The following is a 25,167-nucleotide window of genomic DNA, read 5'->3' as shown; positions in this document are numbered from 1 at the left end:
GGCGCCAGGAGCCAGACCCTGTCTGTACATGTAAGCACATGTGTGTGCATTTGTTTGTGAGTGGGTGTGTACGTGTGTGTGCATGTGGTACATGCTGCTGTGCACTTGGGCCATGCTGTGCCTGGCTGGGGTGGGGCACAAGGACCTGGAGAGACGGTACATAAATGATGCTCTAACACCTAAGGGCTCATTGATGCTCTGCTGCCGGCCTTCCTGCAGCCCCTCCCAGGGCACACCCAGGAACTGCAGTGTGAGGTACCATCAATCTTAGGAGAAGAGAGTGAGAATTCCCTACAGCAGTATTTTGCAAACTTGAATACTATCCTTTCAAAGACCAAGAACAGGCCCGGGTTGACTTAGTTATTGCTGTTTACACAATGACTTAACACAAATATTCAAGTTTATAGTTCCTTGATACCATAAAAATAAAAACAAATTTACACATTAAATACAAACACAATTACAACAGCAATAAAACTCTAACAACATTAGTTTTATGTCACTGCTGAGCTTGGTGTTTGCAAAAACAAGTTGCTTCCTAAATGAATATGGGACTGAATACAAGGTGGATTCTTCTGGGGCTGATGGGTTCTCACTGCAGCATGCTAAGATGACACAGTCTCCCAGTGTGGACAGTATGTAAAGCTATACCATCGGAGATCATCCCATTGTTAACCTACATGCAGGAAAGACACAGAGATGATTGATGGCCGGTGTCTTGTATTAGGTATCAGAGAGTCCAACAGGGACATTTACGATGCTGTGTGTAGAGATTTGTATAGGAAACCGTGGGGGCCCTGAAGAGGGGACCTAACTCAGCCTTTGGGGGCTTGGAAGGCTTCCTGGAAGAGGTGATACCCCTTCAAGCAGAGTCTTGAAAGGATAGAAACCCGGCACCCCGCTGAAGGGGCAACTAGCCCAAACATCCCAAACTGAGTTAGGACTGGGGCTCTGCATTTCTAGAATAAAGGCTATCACTATAAAGAAGGAAAAGAGGGTTTGTTTTGCCCTCTAGAGAGCTCAGCCCTTTGTCCCCATGATCTTTTCTTCAGGCAATTAACAGTTCAGCAATTTCATCATCAGAGAGCCATTCATTGACTTAAGACTTGTCCTTCTCTATTTTAATTACAATATCCTTGGAAAGCTCACACACTAAGACAATATCAGCCTTTTACATGAATTATTTCATCAGTTAGCTAGAGGTTCAGAGAAAATCCCTGAGGGAATGGGAGCGGAGTTAGGGCAGGGCTGTGGAAGAGAAGTGGGACCAGATCTTGGAGCTCACCTGCGGAGGGGTGGGTGCCAGGAAGAGGGAAATATACCCTGAAGATGTCTTGTATCTCTCATCCGTCCGTGTGTGGAGTGGGGTGCGTATGAGTGTGCCCTCAAGGGAGTAAAAGGGTAGGTAGAGTGGGATGTCTTCTCACTCACCTCTGAAGGAGGTTACTCTAGATGCTGCGCAAAGCACTAGCTTCTTGCATCTTGTCCTCATCCAGACAGGAAGGCTGGGAGGTGCAACCTGGCCTGCCCGAGACAGAGGATGGCTGAGCTATCAGCCAGGCTTCCCTTTTGACCAGCCCTGGCTCTATTTGGGCCAGTGTTTTGGAGGAGCCTGAGCAGTCCCGACTCTGATTTTACTGGCCTGGGGGGAGCTGAGAGCTGGACTCATCACTCCTCTGCAGAGGCAGAGAGGACAGCCAGGCTGGCTGTGAGAGACTCGGCTGAAAGATGCCTAGTCCAAGAACAGCATGGTGACCTGGAGCTGTTGGAAGACAGTCAACAGCCAGTTTGTTCTTGGACATGACTCTGAATCTTGTGCACCCTCTTCTCACAAAACCCCAGAAGCCCTCGGTTGCCCCAGTGACTGCGTCATTGACTTCCCATCACTCTCTCTGTTTCGAAAGTGTGCATGATGATTGGCATTTTGCATGGACTGTTATTTCCCATGCAGGACTGCCCACTGCAATGTAGGGCATTCATGTCATGGCCCCTGCCTCTGAATGACAGTTGTGCATCCACCCCTCAAATCATTGTGACAATCAAAAATGTCCCACACATTTCCAAAGACCTCCTAGGGGGTCCAAGCTGCCTATTGAAGGTTGTCTCTCCAAGGACAGCCTCTGCCAACCTCTAGCACTGACCTTTCCTTGTTTGATTAGCCCAAAGTAATAAGTACCCACAGGGCACAGGGGATGGAGCAGGGAGACCAGGATGGGCTCATCCACGAGGGGATGATGGGGTGCTGAGGGGGTGGGTGCTGGCATGAAAGCTGCTCCCAGCTCCAGATCTCTGTGGCCCAATAAAGGCTGCTATTTAGGAACATGTGCAATGCACGAGAGGAGAGAAGTATCTTCTCCCAGACTCCCAGGCTATGTTTTTCAATCCCAGGCTAGGGTGAGTGAATTTTCTTGGTTCTCTTGTTGCCTTGGTTTTGGGATCAGCTGTCCCTCTCCTTGATAGCTGACCTTGGTGACTGAGTCTCTATTCTCCTGGCTCCCTTCCCCCATCTCTATTTGTCAGCCGCCTTCATCAGCTCCCTCTTTGGCTGCCTTCTTCTTCCCTCCTCCTCCTCCGCCCTTCTTCCCTGCCGTTATGGGTTGAATTGTATCTCCCCCAGAATTCACATGCTGAAGTCCTAAACCCTAGCACCTCAGGCAGTGACTGTATTTGGAGATAGGGACTTTAGGGAGGTAATTAAATTAAAATGAGGTCATTAGCGTGGGCCCTAATCCAATATGACTGGTGTCCTCATAAGAAGAGAAGATTAGGACACAGACACACAAAGAAGACCAGGTGAAGACACAGGGAGAAGATGGCCATCCACAAGCCAAGGAGAGAAGCCTCAGAGGAAACCAAACCTGCTGACACCTTGATCTCAGGCTTCTAGCCTCCAGAACGGTGAGTACAATACATTTCTGTGGTTTAAGCCCCCCAGTTTGTGGCACTTTGTTATGGTAGCCCAAGAAACAGCTTCCTTTCTTTCTCCTTCACCCCTGAGATATATATTGATAGCCCACCATGCACTGGGCACTGTGCAGGAGTGGGTTTTCTAGGGCTCAGTGCTCAGCCCTTCTCTTGTCTCAGATCCTGGACAATGACCCTTGTTTTCAAGACATCTCACATTGGCTTGAGGATGAGTCAATTGTCTTTCCTTTTTCTCTACCCTCACTGTGAGTTATAGACTCTGAAATTCAACATTTCTCTTGGATTATTGTCAATAGCATTGGCGATATTAGACTCAACGTAGCCCCTGCCTCCAAACCTAGTAGTGCCTCCTCTGTGATGCCTGGGGGACCCTTGCGACATCTCCTCTCCTTCACTGATGGCACCCACCTTCATTGAGATGAAGTACAAATTCCTGGATCTGCCATTTGGGGGGTCTCTAGGGCTTTGTTCCTGCTTGTCCCTCCATCCACATCTCACTCCCCAGACTCAACTGGTCTTTTAGGCCCCAAGAAGCCACCTGCAGGACTTGAAAGTCCTGTGTCCTTTAGCCTCTGTGCTTTGGCACATGTTCCCTTGCCTGGAACAGTCCCTCACCCGCTGCTGGCGGGACTCTCCCAGCATCCTTTAATTTTCAGTTCAAGGGCTGCTTTCATGGTAGATGTTGCCAGCAGGACTATAGGAAGAGGAAACAGGCATGGGCTCTGTTGTGATCAGTGATATAGATGACCTGTCCAGTTCCCAATCCCACTCTCTTTCCAGTCCCTTCCATCTGGAGACTTCTAGAATCTGGGTGCCATTTATTCCTGCATCCAGCCTGCATAGCCTGACAACCAAGCTCACAATCACTGCTAAGGTCATGGAATGACCCAACCTTATATACTACAGCTTGGTTTGGAGAAGCTATTTCTATCTAGATGTACTGTCAGCCTCATAGCTTCATATTTCCTTACCTTTAAGGAAAAACCAGTGCACTCCACACCCCTTCCCTAGCTGTGCATGGGCAAGATGCTGCAGGTTTCATGAAAGCTCCACCATTGCTGGTTGATGGCGTCTCCTTCTGATTGGATGGATGCGTCCTCTGTAACCATGATCTCTTCTTTCCTATCCTCCCGCCATCAGTCACAGCTGAAACCCTTTCTGTCCAGAGTGTACTCTTTGTTCACTCCCTATTGGTGATCATTCAAGCATGCAACTAAGTGTTTTTGGCTCCAAAATGCCTGCGAACATTAAGGAGGAGGAGATCTTAAAAATTACTTGTATAAATCCAGACTGAAAAAGCAAGACAGAAACCCACCGAACACCTTAGAAGGGGGTGTTTACTTTTTTTTGGTGCTTTTAGTTTAGGAATAGACTTGCTATACACAAAATCAAGCTGATTAAAAAACCACGCACTCTTCTTTCATCTCAGACCAGGTTTTAGCAAACAACTGAATAATGGAAGAGGAAAAGGAGACCTCCACTCCCCAGCCTGCCATGTGATAGCAGAACACATTTATTTTGAGGGAATTTGGATTTCTAAGATTCTTTCGGTGGTGACCGATAGAATCAGGATTACTTGAGTAGGGCCTCCGCATAGCTTAGTGTCCACCGGGACCTGGATCAACTTCAAAACAGTCTGAATGCTCGTCCAGAAACCCCAGACGGGGATTTTTAGAAGAGATAACTTTAAAAAATAATTGGATTGTATTATTCTTCTAATTCAGAACATAGACCTGATGGAGCCCGGGGTTGGACAAATAAGTTGGTGGAGGATTTTCAAATTGTCCTAAGGTTGTAAGCGAGTGAGCAGGCAGCAGGGTGAAGGTAAATATCTGGAAGGCCTTTGCTACTGTAGTCCGGAACAACTGAAATACTGCATCTCATCTGGGTCATTGGCGGTGTCTGCCCTGGAGGCTGGCTGTGTTTCCCTGTTCCCGGTCATGCAGCAAAGGTCTTATCAAGATGGTCTGGTAGATTATTTGGGAAGCTGAAAAGTATTGAGAGAGCACACAGCTGAAAAGAGAACAATGTTACGTATCGCAGAACTGCAAGAAAAGCACTTTCCAGCCCCTAAATCTCCAGCACAGCATCAATTCTGGCAAAGAGAAAGCGAGGCAAAGGGTGGGCATTTAAGTCTAATGCTGAGTGGAATATCTGCTGAATTCTGCGAGGAGAGAACAATATTTAGAAATGATACAATGGGGGACTTCCCTGGCCATCCAGTGGTTAAGATTTCACCTTCCAATGCAAGGGGTGTGGGTTCAATCCCAGGTCGGGGAGCTAAGATCCCACGGGCTCCTCACACAGCCAAAAAAACAAAACATAAAACAGAAGCAATATTGTAACAAATTCAATAAAGACTAAACAAATGGTCCACATCAAAAAAAAAAACCTTAAAAAAAAAGTGATACAAAGCAAAAATTGGCTCCTTTAAATGTGACTGACCTGTGTAAAGGGCCCTTTCTACATCCTACCAATGGGGAGTAAATAGCAAGCACAAAGGTTGAGGTGGGAGATCATGGAGGACACCAAACAGTCCTGCCACTTCCTTAGCACCCTGCCCATGTGCAGTCATGCTGACATGCCATTTTACATGTGTCACCTTCATCTGGACAATGAGGCTCAGAGAGGTTATGTGGCCCAAGGACCCACAAGTGGTACCCAGGGTGGGATGCTGGTTGACTTTCAGAACCAGCGCTCCTCCTCTGGCATCCTCTCCCCTGTCTCACCAAGCGCTGTCTTCCATAGTCAGAATCCAAATTCCCCGTCCAGATACTCTGTGGCCCAAGAGCCCCGGACAGGTCTCCAGTCCTCTTTGAGCCTGAGCTTACTAACCCATAAATTGGAGCCTGGGACCTCACAGGGATGGGGTATGAGGCTTAGTCGCTCACACATGCAAAGTGGTTTCCAAGCTCTGGTCTGGAAGTCTCCCAGAAATGTGTGCATTCCTGGGCTGTAGGATCCAGTTCGACATCCGTTCTTGCCCTCACTTCTTGTCCTTGGCATCAGACCCAGCAGCCTTGCAGCCAGTTCCCCGTTGGCTCCCCAGTTCCATCACCCACCTGGTGGCGAGAGGTGGGGCTGCTCCCTCCAGTCAGACTGGACAGTCAGCGCAGTCCCTGCAGGGCCCTGCTCCTTGTGAGGGTGCCCAGCTAGAAGAGCCCTAGGGAGACCCTGGACCCCAGGGAGTACCTGGCATTTGGAGAGATCACAAGGGCTGTACACCCACTGGCCTGGGCTGCAGGGTGGACTTCTCCTCTGGGACGTGCCCTGGGGCTGAGCACCAGTGGGCAGCACCACCTCTGTCTCCATGCCTTCCCCACCCCCGTTCACTGCTTTTAGAGAGAAGGAGAGGGTGCCATGTTCTCTTCCTCTTCCAGGGACCCCAGTCCCAATTAGGGCCCACCTTTTCCGGAACCCCACAAAGCCCTCCCCTGACAGACATGCACAAAACATACCTAATATACACTTTCTTTGCTGTAGAGATGCTGGATTAGCACATCAGTCAGGCTCAGGCCCCAAATTTAGACGCAGGGTGAAAAGACCACTGACTCAGAGTAATCTGGGCTGAATGGCCTTGTCATCACATCCTGGCAAGGATCAGCCCTTTCATCTCTCTGCCTCTGCTTCCTTATTTGTAATCATAAGAGTAAAGATAGGTGACATTCACAGGCCAGGGTCCAGGTGCAGTGCCTTAACTGGAAATGTCTTACTTGATCTTCTTCAACACCCAGTGAGGGACATGCCAGTTTTCCCATTGTACAGTTGGAGGAAACTGAGGCACATGGAGATTGAAAAGCTGTCCCAGGGTCTCACAGTGTCGGGATTTAGTGACATGGTGCAAAGTATCTAGCCCAGGTCTGTGGCTGAGGGCACCCTAAGCAGACATCATTGTTTACAGTGTCCACACACTCTGAACTTATCTGTGTGGACCTTCTCAATTTTCCAAGCGTCGCCGTCCCTGATACCCTCCCACCCGCATCCAAATTCAGCTGCTCCTTGGTTCCCAAAGGTCTCTGTGGAGCGACTGCAGGAGGTTCCCTGGGCAGCAGGTTAGCCTTAGGTCAGGGAAGCCCCCGCATTTGGGAGTTGCCCCCCACCCTCTGCCCAACCTCCAAGACACCCTCCCCTTAGCAATAACTGGGCTGTAATGCAAAGTGACTTCCAATGTCATTGCATCTAGTATGTCCTGTGTCTGAGCCATCGCCTCCCAGAACCTCAGTTTTCGCATCTGTGAAATAGGGGTGGTGAAATTAGCTGCCCACAGATCACAGAGAGGATCGCCAGCGGCGGCCCGCGCCTCCGCCCTATGCCGCTCAGGGCGCCCAGAAGCCCTGGCCCGGCGGGGGCAGGCGGCCCGAGGGGCGGGGGCGGGGGCGGGGGGCGGGGGGCGGGGGCGGGGGCCGGGACCGAGCCGGGGGCGGGCGCGGGGCGGGCGCGGGGCGGGCGCGGGGCGGGCTGCGCGGCGGCGGGGTCGGTGTGGGGGGGCCGGTGGGGGTTGGTTGTGGTGGCGGGCGGGCGGCGGCGCTGCTCCCGCGTCACAGCGCCGGGCGCGGCGGGGAGATGCGGCTCCTGGCGCTGGCGGCGGCCGTGCTGCTGGCGCGGGCTCCGGCCCCGGGTAAGCGCGTTGGGACCGGGCGCCTCGGGGACCCCTCGGGTGGGGCGAGGGCGGCCGGCGCCGGGGAGCCCGGGGCTCGGGGCTTGGGCCTGGCCGGGAGGCCCTGCCGCCTCTGGGCTGTCCCCTCCCGGTCCCCGTCGGCGTCCGTGGGCCCGGGTCTGGTTGGCCAGGCGGCGGAGCACAGCGGCGCCTCCCAAGGGTCGGGGATGCTGCGCCCCTTCCTCGCTCCCCGCCCGACCGGGACCCCAGCGCTCCGCGGAGACTCTCCGCAGCCCGGTTCCCTTCCAGGGGCCAGGCCTCCAAGTGGAAGATGGGAGCAGAACCGTGCGAGCCCTAGTTTTGGTTTGTTTTCTGTTTTCTTCCCAACAGGCAGCACCGACAGCTGTTGGCAGGTTAGTGTGGGCAGCAAGTTCCCTTTAACTCTCTTCGGAGAGTTCCTCGGAGGACCCGGTCCGAAGGGGCCGGATCTGCGCCGCTGGCGGTTGGGGTCTGAGGACTTGTTCGCGGGAGTTTCATGATGACCAGGCCTGGGGAGATAGGGGATCCGCGGCTGCCTGGAGCCGCGGTCCCTTTACCCTTTTCCAAACCACCGTGCTTTAGGGGCAGCCCCTACCCGCATTGCTAACTTTCATTTGGGGTTTCTGCTCCCACTTCTAATTTGCCGAAGAATTTTCTCTCCTTATTTCTCAAGGCTGAAAGGGCTGTGCTGGCTAGAATAATAGTAATAATAAATATATCGATGGCACTCACATTTCCTGGGTGTCCATTGGGAGCTACAGTTATCTCATATAATCATGACAGTGCCTCAAAGTAATAATGAGGAGAGTAAATATATATATCCAAGTGCTTTGCAAACATTAACTCAGTTAAGCTTGCCTCTGAGGGAGGTGCTATTATTATTACCCCCATTTTATAGATGAGGAAACTGAGGCCAGGTCCATGCATTGACTTGCTTTAAGTCACAGGGCTTATACGTGGTGGAGCTGGGATTTGAACACAGGAGGCCTGGCTAGGCTGTGTTCCTGGTGTTTTGTAAGTAAGGGGGCTGATGCGTAGAGTTAAGTAATTTTCCAAGGGTGGCCCAGCTACCAAATGGTGGAGCTGGCATTTGAGCCAGCATAGATCAGAGTTTTAGGGGGGAGGAACTTGGATCACAGTGGGAAGAAATTTACCCATTGTCCCCTGGCTACCAGTGCAGTGGAGTTTCCAGTGAACTTGAAATCTGGCCCTTTGGAAAATGTTCCTTTCACAGTTGTCGCTGTCTTGGCTGACAGTTACTGGAGGTTTGACTGAGATGGTTGGGCCAGGGCAGCTCTAGTGGCTAGCAGCCAGTGAGATACAGGGGGCACAGGGATCTTTGTCACCTGTGCTCCACAACCACCTTCTTAATTGCAGGTGCTGTCAGAGAGGGTGTCCCCAGAGAGGGGCTTTTTGGGGGTCAAAGACATTCTCATGTTTCCAGGAGACCTCAGGAGCCTTAGAGAGCTGGAATTAGAGAACCGTTAGAGTCCACCCTGGCTGTGCCTAAGGCTGTGTAATGATGACAGCCCCTGCTAGTGCAGCACTCACCGTGTGCCTGTCTCTTCTAAATTTTTCACCCACGGGCTTCCCTGGTGGCGCAGTGGTTGAGAGTCTGCCTGTCGATGCAGGGGACACGGGTTCGTGCCCTGGTTCGGGAAGATCCCACATGCCATGGAGCGGCTGGGCCTGTGAGCCATGGCCACTGAGCCTGTGCGTCTGGAGCCTGTGCTCCGCAACGGGAGAGGCCACAACAGTGAGAGGCCCGCGTACCGCAAAAAAAAAAAAAAAAAGAAAAAAACCCAAAAACAAACAAAAAATTTTTTTCACCCACAATCCCTCGTCATGATCCCCCTCAAGAGAGAGCCTGGCAGAACCACTTTATACATAAGTCTGGACTCTTAACTGGTGCACTTTTCTACCTCTCCATTGTGGGGAGAAGTGGGACCTTAGGGGTTACCTAGTCCCACCTATCATTTTACAGAAAAGCAAAGTGAGGGGCAAATATTTACGAAAAGCCGTGCTGTGGTCCAGATTGGTGAGTGAGTGTTGTCTCTGATGCCAGATGGCCTAGGTGCTAATTCCAGCTCTGCCATTTTCTGTGTGAGCTTGAGTAAGTGGCTTAGCCTCTCTGGGCCTCAGCCTTCTTGTCTGTAAAAATGGGGATAAACATACTATGAGGATAAATTGAGAAAATACATCTACAGTGCTTAGAACAGTACTTGGTCTAGAGGTCACACCCAGCAAATGTTAGCGTTCATCTTTGGTCAAGGCCATGTGTTTGTCCTGGGTGAGAACTATTTTAAGGTGACCGCCTTAATATGAACACATTACCTACCCTATAGACTGGGTCTCTGCTTGGTGCTCGGTAAATACTGGCTTCTAGTGCCATGGGTTTTTAAGTAATACAATTGTATTTCTTTCAGAGATTTATTTGTCATGAATTCAGACTGTCCTTTTAATAAGAATGAGATTTACACTGCCGACTGGAACACACAATTTGCATTCAGGGAGCCACGAGCTCCTGGCTCCCTGAAAAGATGGGGGGCAGTCTGTTCAGGACAGAGAAGAAGTGTGGAGCACAGAGCCACTAGCACACCTCTAGCCAGGTCGGAACAGAGGGGCCCCAGCCTTGCCACCTCTGTGTCCCAGGTGAGGCAGGTGCCTTGTTTTTTGTTTTTTTTTTTTTTTTTGGCTTGATTTCTTTTTTGTTTGTTTGTTTGTTTTTTTAATTTTTTTTTATTAGTTTCTGCTTTAGAACAAAGTGAATCAGTCATACATATACATCCGTTCCCACATCCCTTCCCTCATGCATCTCCCTCCCTCCCACCCTCCCCATCCCACCCCTCCAGGCGGTCAGGTGCCTTGTTTTTGTTAGAAGTTCTATACTCCCCTGCACCTGTAAGTTGCTATTTCTCACTTCATGATGAGTGTGAGAGGAAGAGAGAGAGGGACGGAGGGAGAGGAGGAGGTTGAGTACCACATGAGTTGGTTGTGTACTGTTGGGCTACACTGATGTCCTTTTAGGCTGTTTTCTGAACTTTAGTCCTTTTCACAACATTATCCAAATGGGAACAAGAGGATTAGACCCCATAAATCTTATCCACAGGAACTTAATGTTCACTTACAGGCAGAACCAGCTACATAATTTGTGGGATCCAGTGCAAAATGGAAATGCAGGGCCCCTCATTTAAAAATTCTTAAGCTTTTAAGACAGCAACAGCAGAGATTAAATCAAGTGGGGGCTCTCCAAGCATAGGGCCATGTGTGACTGCAGATCATACCCACAGGAAGCCCATCCTGCTTACAGGTCACTGGGCGTGTCACTCTCTGTTATCCCCACCTGTTGCACCCTCAGGGAGTGCAAATTTTATCGATATTTTCAAGGTGCTTTCTTGTTGGAGCCTTATACCCACCACGCAAGGCATCATCTTCCTATTTTTGAGATGAGGAAACTGAGGCTCTGAGGGCCTCACTCCTAATAGAACCAGGGTTCCAGCCCGGGTTTGTTGGATTCCAACCCCTGGCTCTCTGCCTAGCCCCACTACACCACTGGGAAGGCTCTGGGCCTTGAGCATCCTAGCGCCCAGCCCACGGTGGGGCGGGCACACCCACCTACCAAGTCATGGAGCATGTGCTTGTTGAAGGAATATGGTTCTCTGCAGCAGGAATCCCAACCCTCTGTTTTGGGTCAGTCTCTTTCCTGCCCATGTTGTCATATTCCTCCTTTAAGAACTGGTCTTGGGGGCCCTGATTGAGGTGCAACAGCCCCTCCTGAGGTCAGTCTGCAAACACAGGTGGCTGCCTGGGCGATGGTGTGGTGCACTTCACTGGAGGACACTGATCTTTCCATTTCCAGCCTGCACCATGCTCCTCCTGCCTCAGGGCCTTTGCACAGGTAGAATCGTCTTCCAGGAAGATCATTCTTCACTGCTGACCTGAATTTATGTCATGAATTCTACCTCAGCCTTCAGCTCACGGTCACCTCTCCAGGGTCTCTTTCCTCCCTGACACGCAGAGATCAAAATCTCACCCTGATTTTTTGGGTTTTTAAAATAAATTTATTTATTTATTTTTTTGCTGTGTTGGGTCTTTGTTGCTGCACACGGGCTTTCTCTAGTTGCGGCCAGCAGGGGCTACTCTTCGTTGTGGTGTGTGGGCTTCTCATTGCGGTGGCTTCTCTTGTTGTGGAGCGCGGGCTCTAGGCATGTGGGCTTCAGTAGTTGTGGCACGCAGGCTCTAGAGCACAGGCTCAGTAGTTGTGGCACACAGGCTTAGCTGCTCCGTGGCATGTGGGATATCCCCGGACCAGGGCTCAAACCCGTGTTCCGTGCATTGGCAGGCGGATTCTTAACCACTGCGCCACCAAGGAAGTCTCTCACCCTGATTTTCATAAGCCCCGCACCTTTTCTCTGTAGCATGTGTTGCTGTTTGTAGTCACATTCTCCTGTGTCTTTTTCCTGATGACCAGTGCCTAGCCCACTGGACTCTCAGCTCTGCAAAGTTAGGGATGTGTCTTCTTCTCACAGTGTCTGGTACATGGCAGTTCTCAGCAACTATTTGTTGAGTGATTAAGTGAACAAAGCATAAGCTGGGGTGTAAGCTGGAGGAAGCGGAGCACTGAATGTGGAGGTGGCCAGGGGATGGGGGCGGGGGATCTACCTCCCACCTCATTTCCCTGCAATGCAGGGTCAGAAAGCAAGAAATTAACTTCTCCAGACTAGAATGACTTCGATGCTTCTCCCTCCTTGGCCAGGAGAGGGGAGACTCTGCCCTGCCCCGGGCTGCTCCCTTACCTTACCTGGTGTCAGAGGGTCTAGTGACACCCCACCTCCCCTGTCTTGTAGTTGGCTTGGCCCATGTTTGCTTGCCTTGCCCCTCTGCCCTGCAAGGTGTGGAGACCCAGAAGGGAAAGGCCTGAACCCTCCCCAGCCCCGGCCCCTCACTCTAGTCAGCCTGCCTCCACTGCCTGCCTCTTGGCCCCTCTGCAGCCTGATGACTGGCATGGGGCAGAAGCTGTGTGATGCCCTCTCCTAATATTTAAACATCCAGCTCAGCTAACATTGGCCAAGCACTGGGTCCTCTATCTGCATTTTCTCCCCTTCCTCAAGCAATGCCACCTCTCACAGCTGCGTGCCTGAGAGCTGAGTTGTGTTCCCTGGGCTTAAGGTAGTCATTTCCAGTGTCAAGGGGAGGGCATTAGCTGGGGCACCAGCTTTCTGAGAAAGGTCATTGCAGGCACAGCGATCTACACAACCTGAGAGCCTGTGTCTTCTAGCAAAGCTTAATGCCGCCGAGGAGCCTGTGAGCATCATCGTTTCAGTCCCACCCCCATACACTCTCATTGAAAGTGGGTGTAAATATTCGGGCTGGTGGTAGGACTAGGCCTGAAATGAACCTTCCTGAGAGCAAGGTTGTATTGGTTCACTAGGGCTGCTATCACAAAGTGCCACAGACAGGGGGCTTCAACAACAGAATTTTGTTTCTCCCAATTCTAGAGGCCTGAAGTCTGAGGTCAAGGTGTCTGCAGGGTTGGTGTCTTCTGAGGTCTCTTTACTTGGCCTATAGATGGCTGTCTTCTCCCTGTGTCTTCACATGGTCTTTCCTCTGTCTGTGTCTGCGTCCTAATCTCCCCTCATTATAAGGACACCGGTCACGTTGGATTGGGGTACACCTTATGGGCCTCATTTTTTTTTTCTCTTTTTTTTTGCGGTACGCAGGCCTCTCACTGTTGTGGCCTCTCTCGTTGCGGAGCACAGGCTCTGGACGCGAGGCCCAGTGGCCATGGCTCACGGGCCCAGCCGCTCCGCGGCATGTGGGATCTTCCTGGACCGGGGCACGAACCCGTGTCCCCTGCATCGGCAGGCGGACTCTCAACCACCGCGCCACCAGGGAAACCCTGGGCCTCATTTTAACTTAGTCATCTCTCTATAAGGCTTCCTCTCCAATACAGTCCCATTCAGAGGTCCTGGGGATTCGGGCTTCAGTATAGGAATTTGCAGGGGACGCCATTCAGCCCGTAACAAGGGTCTTGCACTACAGTGGGAGAAACGTGCCTGGGCCATTTGTAAGAGAGTATGTGGCTAACTGAAGGCAGAGAGGCACACTAGTAAAGAAAGAACGAGGGTTCCTCTAGGGAAGATAGTTCCGTCCGTTCCCTTTCCTGGGAGCTGCTGACTCGGCCTGAGCTGCAGAAGAGGAAGAGTTACTAGTTCGCCTCTAGGATGGAATCTGGCCTCTCATGGGGACCGGAGCACTTGGCACATTCTCCTGGTTTCAGTCACTATAAATAATCCCTCCTTCATGCAGCATTAATAGGAGGAGACTAGGGTGTGGGGTCCTGGCTGTGCTCTCATCCCGTCCATATTGTTTCAATTTCCTGCCTTCCCCAGCTCTCCTTGCCTCCAGTGGAGAGCCCTCGGGGGCGGGCAGAGCAGGACTTCAGTTCTGGAAGCCAGCTGCTCCATCTCTGCTGCTCTCGACCTGCCAAAGCCCCGGGAAGCTAGTGGAGTGGGGTCAGCCTGGTGTTCCCGGCTGTGTGGCCACTCACCAGGGAACTCCTGCTGTGGAACCCGTGTGAGCTTCAGCCTGGATCCTGGCATTCGGGGAAAATGCTTTTGGACTAATTTAACATGGTGTGTGGGCAGGGTGGGGGCGGGGAGGAGGGTGAGGTGCGGGGAGACGGTAAGGGCAGTTCCTCCTCTTTTTGTCCTGCGTGAGTGACTTGTGTGGACAGTGAGATTGTTACTCGGGAGCGTGTGCCTCCCTTGGTTACCTGTTGATCTGCATTCCCCAAGTATCTCCCTGGGCGGCTTTGTCCTTTGTCACTGTAGACCTAGAAGACCTCGTTCTTGTCCACAAAGAGCTGAGTCCAGCCAAGCATCAACCTTTTTCTTCTGAATTCACTTCCATCTTTTTTTTTTTTTTATGGTGACAAAAGGCTATCACAGTGCAGTGAGTTGAATAATGACCCCCAAAGATGTCTGTGTCCTCATCCCTGGAACTATGAATGTCACCTTATATGGCAAAAGGTGCTTCATGGGTGTGATTGAGTTAAGGATCTTGGAGTATCCTGGAGTGTCCTGGTGGCCTGGCTTTTAAGAGATGAGAAAGAAAATGAAATGAAATTGACCCTCAAGTCATATCTCTCAAGGTGTTTAGTTTATTAAATCAATAGCGGAAACCATACGTAAGGATGAGCTTATTGCCTGGGTTTTTACAATGAAGGATACTTTGTAGGTCACACTCCCCCCCAATAACCACCACCCCAACACACACAGGGCCTCACCTTGTTGACTCACAGCCTCTTCACAGTAGAAGATCCAAATCTTTGCTCCCTTTCTCATCCTTCCTCCTTGCTTACCTGCAGCACTGACCAGAGTCCAAAGCTTTGGGTGACTCTGCCATCAGGGCCCAAGTCCCTTCATGTGACCAGAAGGCGGTGTTTGGGGGCCATTTGTAATTTGGGATGACCTTGGGGGCACCTGCTCGAACACTGGAGTGGGCAGGGAATGGTGCTTCCTGGAGTCATGTGCTGGGCAGCACAGGGGAGACGATGTGGGACCTGGTGAGAAGACAGCCCAGCTTGGACAGAAGGAAGCTCTGGGCATCCTGTCCCTTTCTGGGCTCTGCCTGCCAGGGGGAGGTTCCCCCGACTGTGAGCTCCAGGGCTGCACCGCCGCACTGCACAATCCTTGCAGACGCCATGCAGCGCGTCTCCTGGGAGAAGGCCTCTGTGAGGGCGGCTACGCTGGGTGATCTTGGGTGGCCAGAGAGTGGCACTCTCAAAAGTCAGCTTGGGGCAGAATGGCGGCTAGGAGGGGCAGCCCTAACTAAGAAGCCAAAGGACAGGAAGTAGCGGCCTGGGCCTGGAATCCTGGAGCATCTTTTGGGTTGCCGGGAGAGTCTGGCACCCCTCCCTGCTCCTGGGCTCCTTCATTCTTTATTCTTGCACTTCAACTCCTTGACCATGGATCATGGTCCTAAGAGACTTGGAACAAGAAACTGAGACACCCCTGTCATTCCAGCTTCCTGGTACTAGTTTAACACCCACCTGACCAATACTGATCATCTGCCTTGGTTACAGTTGAAATACCTGAGACAGGGAAAGGGGCTACAGCATTTTCTACTCAGGGAGGTGATGAAACTGATGGAAGCAGGCCTTGGGAGGCAGGTGGGGAGGGGGAACTGGATGTGAGCTGGAAATTTTTAAGAGCTTCCCCAAATCCAAATCTTTATATGATATCTCCTGAATTTTAAATGTCAGCAACTAATTAAAATTAAAAAAAAATACATCTGGGCCAGGTGGTCCATGGCATCCTGCTTGGCTGGGATCATCTCCTAGATGAGGACATGGGTGCCCACAGAGGCACGCTCCACACCCCAAGGAGGGCTCTTTTGAGAAGGCGGAGTGAGCATAGAGGGGATGGGGGCGGCCCACCTCTCTGGCCACGCAGACCAACCGGGCTCCTGGAGAGAAGACACCATGTGTGTTCACCTGGGGAAAGGCGGTGGCCTTCCTCATTTTCTTCTTTCCTTTTTCCTCTGCAGAGGTCTGTGGGGCCCTCAATGTCACCGTGTCCCCGGGGCCCGTGGTTGACTACCTGGAGGGGGAAAATGCTACTCTCCTCTGCCACGTCTCCCAGAAGAGGCGGAAGGACAGCTTGCTGGCCGTGCGCTGGTTCTTTGCGCGCCCGGACTCCCAGGAGGCCCTGATGGTTAAGATGACCAAGCTCCGGGTGGTGCAGTACTATGGGAACTTCAGCCGCAGCGCCTACCGTCAGAGGCTGCGCCTCCTCGAGGAGCGGCGCGGCGTGCTCTACACCCTCTCCGTCTTGACCCTCCGGCCAGCCGATCAAGGGCATTACGTGTGCAAAGTCCAGGAAATCAGCAAGCACAGGAATAAGTGGACAGCTTGGTCCAACGGCTCCTCGGCGACAGAAATGAGAGGTAAGGGTGCATCCACTCTCTGGGGAGAGTGGTAGGGTGACAGGTCAGTGTGTCTCCCTCCAGCTGGCCAGGCAGTGGCCTCCAGGACGGCTCTGCTGAGCTAGAACACATCTTTTTGGCCTCTAAGAGCCAAGCCATATGAGGCAGGCCATGGGCATGAGGATAGATCTTTACATGGATGCTGTGGCTAACTTGTATTATAGGCGTGGAAGGCTGAACAGAAAGGGGCAAGTGTCTGGCCCCATGCCACCCAACCCACCCCTGGCCAAAACCTGTTTTGCAGCTGAAAGATTGGTCTGGCTGTGTTCTTTGCCTCCAGCTCAGGTCTGCACAGCCTTGATCGCTTTGCCTGGCAGGGTGCCGGGCACTATGGGAGGAGGCCCGCATTGGGAGGTCCTGATGCCTGATGTGAGTTGCCAGGCCTCAGAGCAGGGCAGCCTGAGTGGCTCTGACCCATTGCCCAGAGGAACTGATCCAAGCCTCTGGCAACAGCTCACTGAGAAATTCATCGGAAAGTGGGCAAGGGACCAGAGGTGGCCCTCCCTTCCTGGAGACAGATAGGAGGCGTGGGCCGCGTTCCGGAACATCTTAGCTACCAAGTGCCATATTTGAGGGCTATCATTTTTTGCCACTGATGTTCCATTCAAGAAGACACCTCTCACAATTTTAATAAAACTGGCTACTGTGTACTAAAATTACATCTTTGAGTGCTTGGAACCTGAATTTGGTCTGGTAGAAGATCAAGAGAATCACAGAATAAAGCTGATGATCCCAAGTGTGAAAAAGAATCTAATTTTGTTGTGTACATGTCATATAATATTAAAGGCATTAGTGATGTTGAAGTGATAAAACTCTGTTGTGAATAGGCATTTTTAATATCCTATATGTTAAAGTAAATAATTTACCTGGATAGTCCAACTTCATTTGTCTTTGGAGTTTGCTTATTTTAATGTTCTTAAGCACGGAATGATATATCATCTGAAATGTTGTGCACTTTTTCTCCTTAAGCAAATTAATTCAAGAAAACAAATGACTATTAATATAAATATGTATTTTGGCACAGAAAATAGAAAAATACATCGGATGACCACAGGCTAAGGAGGGAATCCACTCTGGATATTACTTGGCTCTGAAACATAAGATCTTATATATGCCCTTTGAATTCTTATGTCTGGGTGTATTCCGGAGCCGTGTAGTAAATCTCTCGGCAGTGACGACCGCTCTGCCAGTTAGAACAGATAAAAAGATTTCCTACGTTCAAGTGAGTGCCGTCATCAAGTCTGTTATTTCATGTGCGTCTGCTTTCAGTGAATGAAGCTGGGTTCCTTCTAGAACATTTATTTGGGTACGTGCTGCAAAAACCTGAGGTGGTTCTTAAGACTTCAGTGGAACTAATCTCTTTTCCCCACTTTTCGGTACTTTGATTTGCTTTTATGGGTGGAAGAGGAAGGGGTGGAGTTACAAGGCGTGTCCAGGGAATTGTGTGTAAACCGCAGCCTGTCACATCCCTGCTGGTCCCTGAGATGCTGGCTCCTGACAAAGTCCAGCTCGTTAGGCACGTGCTTGCAGAGTGCTTTACCAGTGTCATGCAAAATGAAAAACAAACAGAAATTTAAGAACAGACCAAATAACAATTTCCCCCCATAATTGCAGTGTTACTTGCTTTATTTTACTCTGTGTGTTTTTGAGTTTCCCCCGAATCAGAGTAAGTCCTTGAGCATGTGTGTGTGTGTGGTGAAAAAAAAAAAAAGTAGCAATTATTGGGGAAAAAAACTATGTTAATAAATAAATTTGTCATGACTTTTTTCCTGAAGACACCTCTGAAAGTATGGGGCTAAAAAAATATTGGCTATATTAATTTGGGACAAAGCATAAGTTGCCATTTTATGTTTTAACTGTGCAAATTATTAAAATATGATGGAGAATTGGGTTTTGTTTTTTTTTTTGCGGTATGCGGGCCTCTCACTGTTGTGGCCTCTCCCGTTGTGGAGCACAGGCTCCAGACACGCAGGCTCAGCGGCCATGGCTCACGGACCCAGCCGCTCTGCGGCATGTGGGATCTTCCCGGACCGGGGCACGAACCCGTGTCCCCTGCATCGACAGGCAGACTCTCAACCACTGCGCCACCAGGGAAGCTGGAGAATTGGGGATGTTGAGGAATGGGAAGTAGTAAATTGGGGTTTGTCTGGAAACCGCATATGTATGAGATTGTGGGTGGGGGGAGCTCCTGACTTCAGTGTTGTTGGTACCAAGCAATATGATAAATAATGAAGAATGAAAATGTGTGATCCTCTGGGTGACAATGGAGTCACGCTTGGCTTATCTTAGAGAATCTGTCATACCACGTGAACTTAGTGTCATTTTTATCACACAGAGGTAGAAGGAAAGGCAAGGAATGTTACACAGTTTCTTCAGTTGCTTATGCCATGTGACCATTTCACTAAGCCAGAAGCCCTGCCTGCAGAGGACATGGATCCAAAAACCCTAAGTGACACATGGTGTTGGAACCCTCTGGAGCGGTTTCCATGGGGGTTGATGTTAGGTTTGATTTCATTTAATTGTTTTATCAGTGACATTGAAAAGGGGGCACACATCACCTTAATGAACTTTACAGAAAGTACAAAATTGGGAAGTTTTTAACATCAGCAAGGAGTAAAACATAATGAAAAGGGAATCCAGGGAGGTAAGAAATACAAGCAGGAAATAACAGAATGAGGTTCAATTTGGAAAATGGCAGAGTGATACATTTGGGGAAAACGAATCACAGGCAGTGTTGGAGAGTCAACGGGAGCCTCTCTGTGAAGGGACTTTGGTGACGTCGGTGGTGAATTAGATGCGCATCTGCAGGGTGATATGGCAGCAGGAACAGCCTGTGTTATTTCCATCCGCACACCGTAAGTTGGCCTGGTGACCCTGAGAAGGAAGTTGGTTGTGTCATGTGTAGTGTGCCAGGGAGACACTAATGTGGACTACACCGTCCGTTTGGGGAACCTCACTTTCAGAAAGATAGATTCAGTCTAGAGAAGAGTAGCAAACGTGATGAGGAAATGAGTGGCAGCCTTCAGAGAGACCATCAGTTCAGCTGAGGAAGCTTTGCTGGGCTCAGCGAAGACATTGCATTGGAAAATAATATGGCCTACAGTGTTCCGCGGTGCTCGGTGGATTCATTTATCTCTCACTCAGTGGGCATTTATTTTATGGTGCATCTGCTCTGCTGGAAACTTGGGGACACAGGGGTGGATCTGTTTAGAGGGTGGCAGATACAGAAACAGATACGATGTCACGGAGTCAGGTGCAGTGATAAAGGTGTGCATGGAGCATTGTGCACACGCACAGGAGGGCTCCTAAGGATGAGGCAGGGGGCAGTGCTTGAGCGGACACTGGCTGTTTACGTGGGGCAGGGAGCCAGAGGGGACGGTAAATCAGTGGATGGAGGGCCCTACAGCCGTGGGTCAGGACTGCTGGGGCCTGAACTGGAAGGTCGGGCTGGCAGTGGGTAACGAGGGGAGGCAGGCAGGGCTGATCGTGGAGGGGCCTGTACTGAATATTAAGGAATTTACACTTGATTTTGTAGGCCAGTATTCTCAACCTTGCCTGATGATAAGAATCTCCAGGGCCATTGTTAATATGCAGATTCCCAAGCACCCTGGAGATTCTAGTCTATTAGGTCTGGGTTGGAATTTGAATATTTAACATCCAGTCTAGATGATTTTATCATCAGGCATTTTGGGGAATCTCTGCTTTCGTCCTTGGAAACCCTGAGAAGCGTTTAAAGTCTTTTGACAGACCCCTCTGTTGGCTGCTTGGGACATGGATTTGGGGGAATCAGACTACAGGGTGAAGAGGCAGAGTCTTTTGTATTTGCTCAGGCTTGAAATGATGCAAAGTTTGGCAGGAGGAATGGAGAGACATTGGAGGTCAAATAAGAAGTTTTTAATAACTGGGTGCAAGGAAGGGAGAAAGCTTTGGGATGATACCCAGGAGTCTCACTCAGTGTGTGCAGGATGGTGCCCACGGCTGACAAAGGGAGCATAAGAGATGAAGCTGGCCACAGAGGAATTGAGAGTGACGTTGGCTGGAGGCCATCCTGCACTGATGTCCAGTAAGCACGCAGAAATGTGGAGCTGAAGCGCCCATCTGATCTGGCCAGTGAGAACTGATTCTGAGTCAGGCAGGTGAAACCGTGGGGGTGGGTAAAATCCCCAAGGGGATCCCCAAGGGGCAGGGGCCAAGGGTGAAGCCCTGGGAAACACCAGTATTCGGAGCAGCAGACTTGGTGTTTGGAATGGGCTCTTCTGGGCCAGCCCCCTGGTGGTCTGGAAAAGGCAAAGTGTTTTCAGTAGGAGAGCAGCACTGCAGAGCGAAGATGTAGCAGCTTCTTCCCAGGAGTGCAAAGTCAATCTTTGGGAAATCTAGAGGTGCACGGTGTTCCAGGCAGGAATGAGATGCATTGACCTTAATCCTGGAGGCCTGGTGAGCCCTGTGTCCTCCTTTCTGATGACAACAATCTCTAGGTAACAGCTTCTGGCTCATTTATCGTGAGCAGGTGAGATGCAGGGGTGGGTCTCGCTGTAGGTGGGATAGGAGGAAGTGAACTGTGTGGTCCTGCCCTGCCCAAACCCAAGCATATGGGGAGGTCAGGTCCTGAGTGCCCTGTCCCTAGCACCGAGCAGGCTGAGCAAGGCTGGAGTTGGTGGAACAGGGAAGTCAGGATGGAAATAAAGGGAGCACTAGCAGGGGTTCGGGGTAATTTCCAACAGGGAGACGAAGCTGCTCAGCAGGGTATCTCTCTAAGGGGTGCCTTATTTTTGCTTGTGTTGTTCAGGGTTTTCTGAGCTGGAGGCTTCATAGATAGACTAATGCAGAGTTTTCCAAAAGTTCTTGGTTCCTTTAGGCCAAAAGAAATAACTAACAGCTTTGCTTTTTAAGTAGTTGGGTCCAACAACTTAAAAAAGGATTTCTGTCCTAACACGTCCTGAGAGCATAACACGTCCCTAGACGTGGAGACAAGCTGTTCTCTTTGGGGTAAATTCCAATATCACTTTCGAATTGAGTGGAAGCTTGCTATTTTAGGGGGCCAACATCTCTCCTATAGGTGCAAAAGCTCTTTCATTATTTCAGAAGCAGTCCGATAGCTACTTGTGGTCAATTTCTTGGCAAATTGTGATACATTCTGAAGTTCGCTTTCCTCTGTCCCTGTAGGCACAGAGGTAGTGTCTGACCCTGCGTTTGTTCTCCGCACTCAGCGCTGACTGGTACTTGCTATGCCTCAGGCGTGCAGTTTAAATTAAGCCCGCCATTTTCCCTAAGCTGGTACAGCAGGTCTTGTTGCCTCTCCACACGCCCTTCACCCTGTCTGCCCCACGTCCCCGCGTCCAGGCACTTGCCCGTTGTGTTTTATGCCCGCTTTCTTTAGTAATCCCTTGACCTCCCTTTGCTGTCTCTGCTCCCCAAGCTTTGAGGGTCTCCCTACCTTTGTGCCTTCTCCATCCTGCTTGATGTCCCTGTGACCCCCCATCCCTGTCCTCCTCAGGCACTGATGTGGCCTGGTCCCTCCCAGGACACGCAGACCCTGGAGAGTTCTAAGTGTAAGGACGGCCCTGGTGTGGGTGTGGGAATGGGAGGTTGGATCAGTTCCTAAGCCTGGATTTTCTTCAGGAGGATTTCCGGGATGAAGCCTGAGAGTCCCTGGGGCTCCCGGTCAAGGGCAGGCTGCAGCACGGTCCTGGGTGCCACAAGTCCCTAACAGTTGTTGAGCTCTGACATGGCCAGTTTGATGCTTTGCTTGAGGGCACCACATGGGCCCTTAGCACCAGGGCGTGTGAGCCCCCCGGGGTTCTCAAGAGTGACATTGTCATTCATTTTAAGCTTCTGGTCTTAGGGGTACAACTGTTTGGATTCCCCATTCCCCAGGCCTCGTACAAAATTGTCCTCAATGGCTTTTCAGCCCAGTTCTGCCACCCACTGACTCAGAAGCAGTCTGATATTCTGAGCAGAACCGAATATCCATCTTTTCAGATGGAGATGTTTTCATCACCGGTGAAAATGCTAATAATAGAAGCAATTTGCAAGGGCTGTCTCCTGCAATTTAAACAGTATTTCAGTCTAACCCCAAACAACATATTTTAACAAGCCAAATTGTTATTTGACTTCAGATTATATAAGTGAGCTTTAAATGTTAGGAGTGGACAAAGCAAATAGAAAACTCTGTTTACCCTAAAAAGTATTTGGGGGCAAAGATAAAATTATAATATAATTTCTTATCTATTTAACCCCAGAATATTAGAGGGAATTTAATAATTGGATCTGAAAGTACCACGACAGGGAACCGATATTTCAAGTTTCAGTGGCAGAAATTAAAGAATTCCTTTTTCTCCAGAAACGTGGAACAGATAATTAGGAATGAGATTAATGAAACATTTAGTGCTACTGCTTAATTAAGCAAGCTCACATCATGATGTTTAAAGTGTCAACAGGTCCTATACTCAAAAGGAACAAATTCACAACTGGAGTGTAATTTAAACACCACTTCAAACACTTCTTCATTATATCTACGCTCCTTGCGACTGCCATGTTCTTGGAAGAGTTTAAGAGATTGGAATTTAAGCTCAGCACCATGTATGAAGCCCCAGTTTATGAGCCTGTGGTCCCTGTGCTTTGCCCAAAGACAGTTATGCGTGGGGAGGTTTGATCCCCTCCCTCTGGGGTCCCCAGCCTCACAATCTGGAGGAGGAGACATATGTCAAAATGGGTATAGGCTTGGTAGACATTATCGACAAAGCTAATAGAAAGAGAGTATGAAAAGGCCATACAAGAGGGTGAAGCGGGTACAGGGGAGTCAGCGGAAGACAAGGTTACATTCTTTGGGGAATAGGAGAAGGCCACCTGGAGGATGTGGCATTCTGCTGGGACCACAGGGTGAGGAGGGATGTGACAACTATGGGCCATGCCATGTCAGGAGATGAAACAGCTGGAGCAAAGGCATGGAGGAAGGAGAAGAGGGATTTGCAAATAACTTAATGGAGTTGGACGCATGTTTGTGATTGGTAAGGGCTGAGGTGGGCAGTGATAAGAGGAAAGGTTGGCGTGGTGGCCCTGCCCGGGGACCTGGACTCCAGGGACCCTGCCAGATTCTTCTTAAATGCACCCACATGCCTGACACAGTGCCTGGTACACAGAAGGGCTCCATAACGAAATTTTTAGATGAAGGACTGAATGAGTGATCCAAACTCTTTGGTATAATGCCATTTTAATGAATGGCAACAAGGAGTGGAAGGTGGTAGCAAGAGAGTAATATATAGATCTACCCTGGGCTTGTGTCTGGAGAGGGCCCGTTACCAAGCCCTAAGGTTTAGTATTTCCTAACCGCTGTGTGGGGACATACACATGGCCTTTGTATTCTGCAGCTGATTCCGTCTCAGAATGTGAAGTTCTTATCTAACCGCCTTGTCACAATGGGAAGTCTGTTTAACATGGTTTTTCGTTTGCTTTTTTGCTTTGTTTTCTAGAATTTGTCTTAGAGTGAATGCAAAGGAAAGAGTGGTTTAAAATAGACACAGCTGGAGCTTTTCTGTTTCTCATCAGCTGCTCCATCAGTGCAGGTCACTCAGAGGTCCTAGTCACATATATGGCTTTGTCCAGGCCCCAAGAGAGACTGCCTTTGGCCCGAGTCTTGGAGGGGCAAGGGGGAAAGGCAGCGATAGGCAAACACTGAAAGCAGAAGCAGAGAGGTTCTCTGTGTCTCTCTGGGTTGTAGTTGCCGTTCTTGAGAACACTGACCCAGTTATAAATAGTGGGGACACAGCCACATTTAGTTGTTTCCTTGGGAAACCATCTGATCATTGGATAAGAAGGGCCAGTGAACTGACTATATTACTTTTTGAATTTGGAGCAAAAGTGTTGACGCCTCTTTAGTTTATGTAAGGGTCTTTTCTTGTGCATATTTCATATCCCCAGCCTCTTCTGGTCCTTGGAGATTTCCCTTTCCCATTGATCTGTGCAGAATGCTGCCTGAGGAAACTGAGGTAGGGTGTGTCCGCTCTCCAGCTTTCTACACCCCCTGGGTGCAAATTAGCAAGGTCCAGGGCCTTAAACTTCTGCCCCTCTCCTTTCAACTCAAAAGAGCTTAATCATCTTGTGCTTAAAGTTTCTGGGCTTCCTGCTTCCATTCTGTTAGAAACTAAGAGCTCAGAGGCTGTAAAGTAAATCATGACAGACCCAAAGCATGCAGCTCCAAAGTTAGAGCACTGCAGAGAAGTCAGCCCTGAAGGCCTGGTGAGCTAGTGTGTTCCCCCTGCTTCTGAGACAGGTCTTCCATGGGAAAGAAGGTGCTGGGTAGGCCAGGGTCCCCTGCCCTGGGCTTTCTTCCCAGCCTTCCACAATATAAGTTTGTCCCAGCACCAAGCTTTCTTTGGGAGACCTTGATCCACCAATACAGCATCATATTCATTCCATTCATTTGTGCGCTCAAATTAACTATGACTTGTTATGGGCCAAGAAGGATCCTAGGAAGTGAAAACAGATGCAATTCCAGCCCGCATGGAACTTCCCTTCTGCTGGGGGAGGCGGACAATGAACAGGAGAAATGAGTAAAGCATAGTGATGCGTTCTAAGGCAATGTGTTCAGCAGGGACAGAGGGTGTGAAATACTAGATAAG

The 25,167-nt window shown here is 50.1% G+C and overlaps 1 protein-coding gene across 3 annotated transcripts in view; it reads left to right on the top strand.

Annotated features, from left to right (window-relative positions):
* Window positions 1-7,488: 7,488 nt before the first annotated feature.
* VSTM4 (V-set and transmembrane domain containing 4) overlaps window positions 7,489-25,167 on the top strand; it is a gene marked incomplete at both ends in the record, with an annotated part of 88,956 nt that continues 71,277 nt past the window's right edge. For all 3 annotated transcript variants that reach the window (XM_079702426.1, XM_079702425.1, XM_079702424.1), the window contains 2 exons: window positions 7,489-7,543; window positions 16,112-16,510. In XM_079702426.1, coding sequence (XP_079558552.1) covers window positions 7,489-7,543; window positions 16,112-16,510 — 454 coding nt within the window. The remainder of the gene's footprint in view (window positions 7,544-16,111; window positions 16,511-25,167) is intronic.

Source organism: Hyperoodon ampullatus, assembly GCF_949752795.1.
Source record: "Hyperoodon ampullatus genome assembly, chromosome: 1".
NCBI classification, from domain to species: domain Eukaryota; kingdom Metazoa; phylum Chordata; class Mammalia; order Artiodactyla; family Ziphiidae; genus Hyperoodon; species Hyperoodon ampullatus.
The sequence above is the reverse complement of the archived record's forward strand: the minus strand, read 5'-3'. Positions and strand labels throughout refer to the sequence as shown.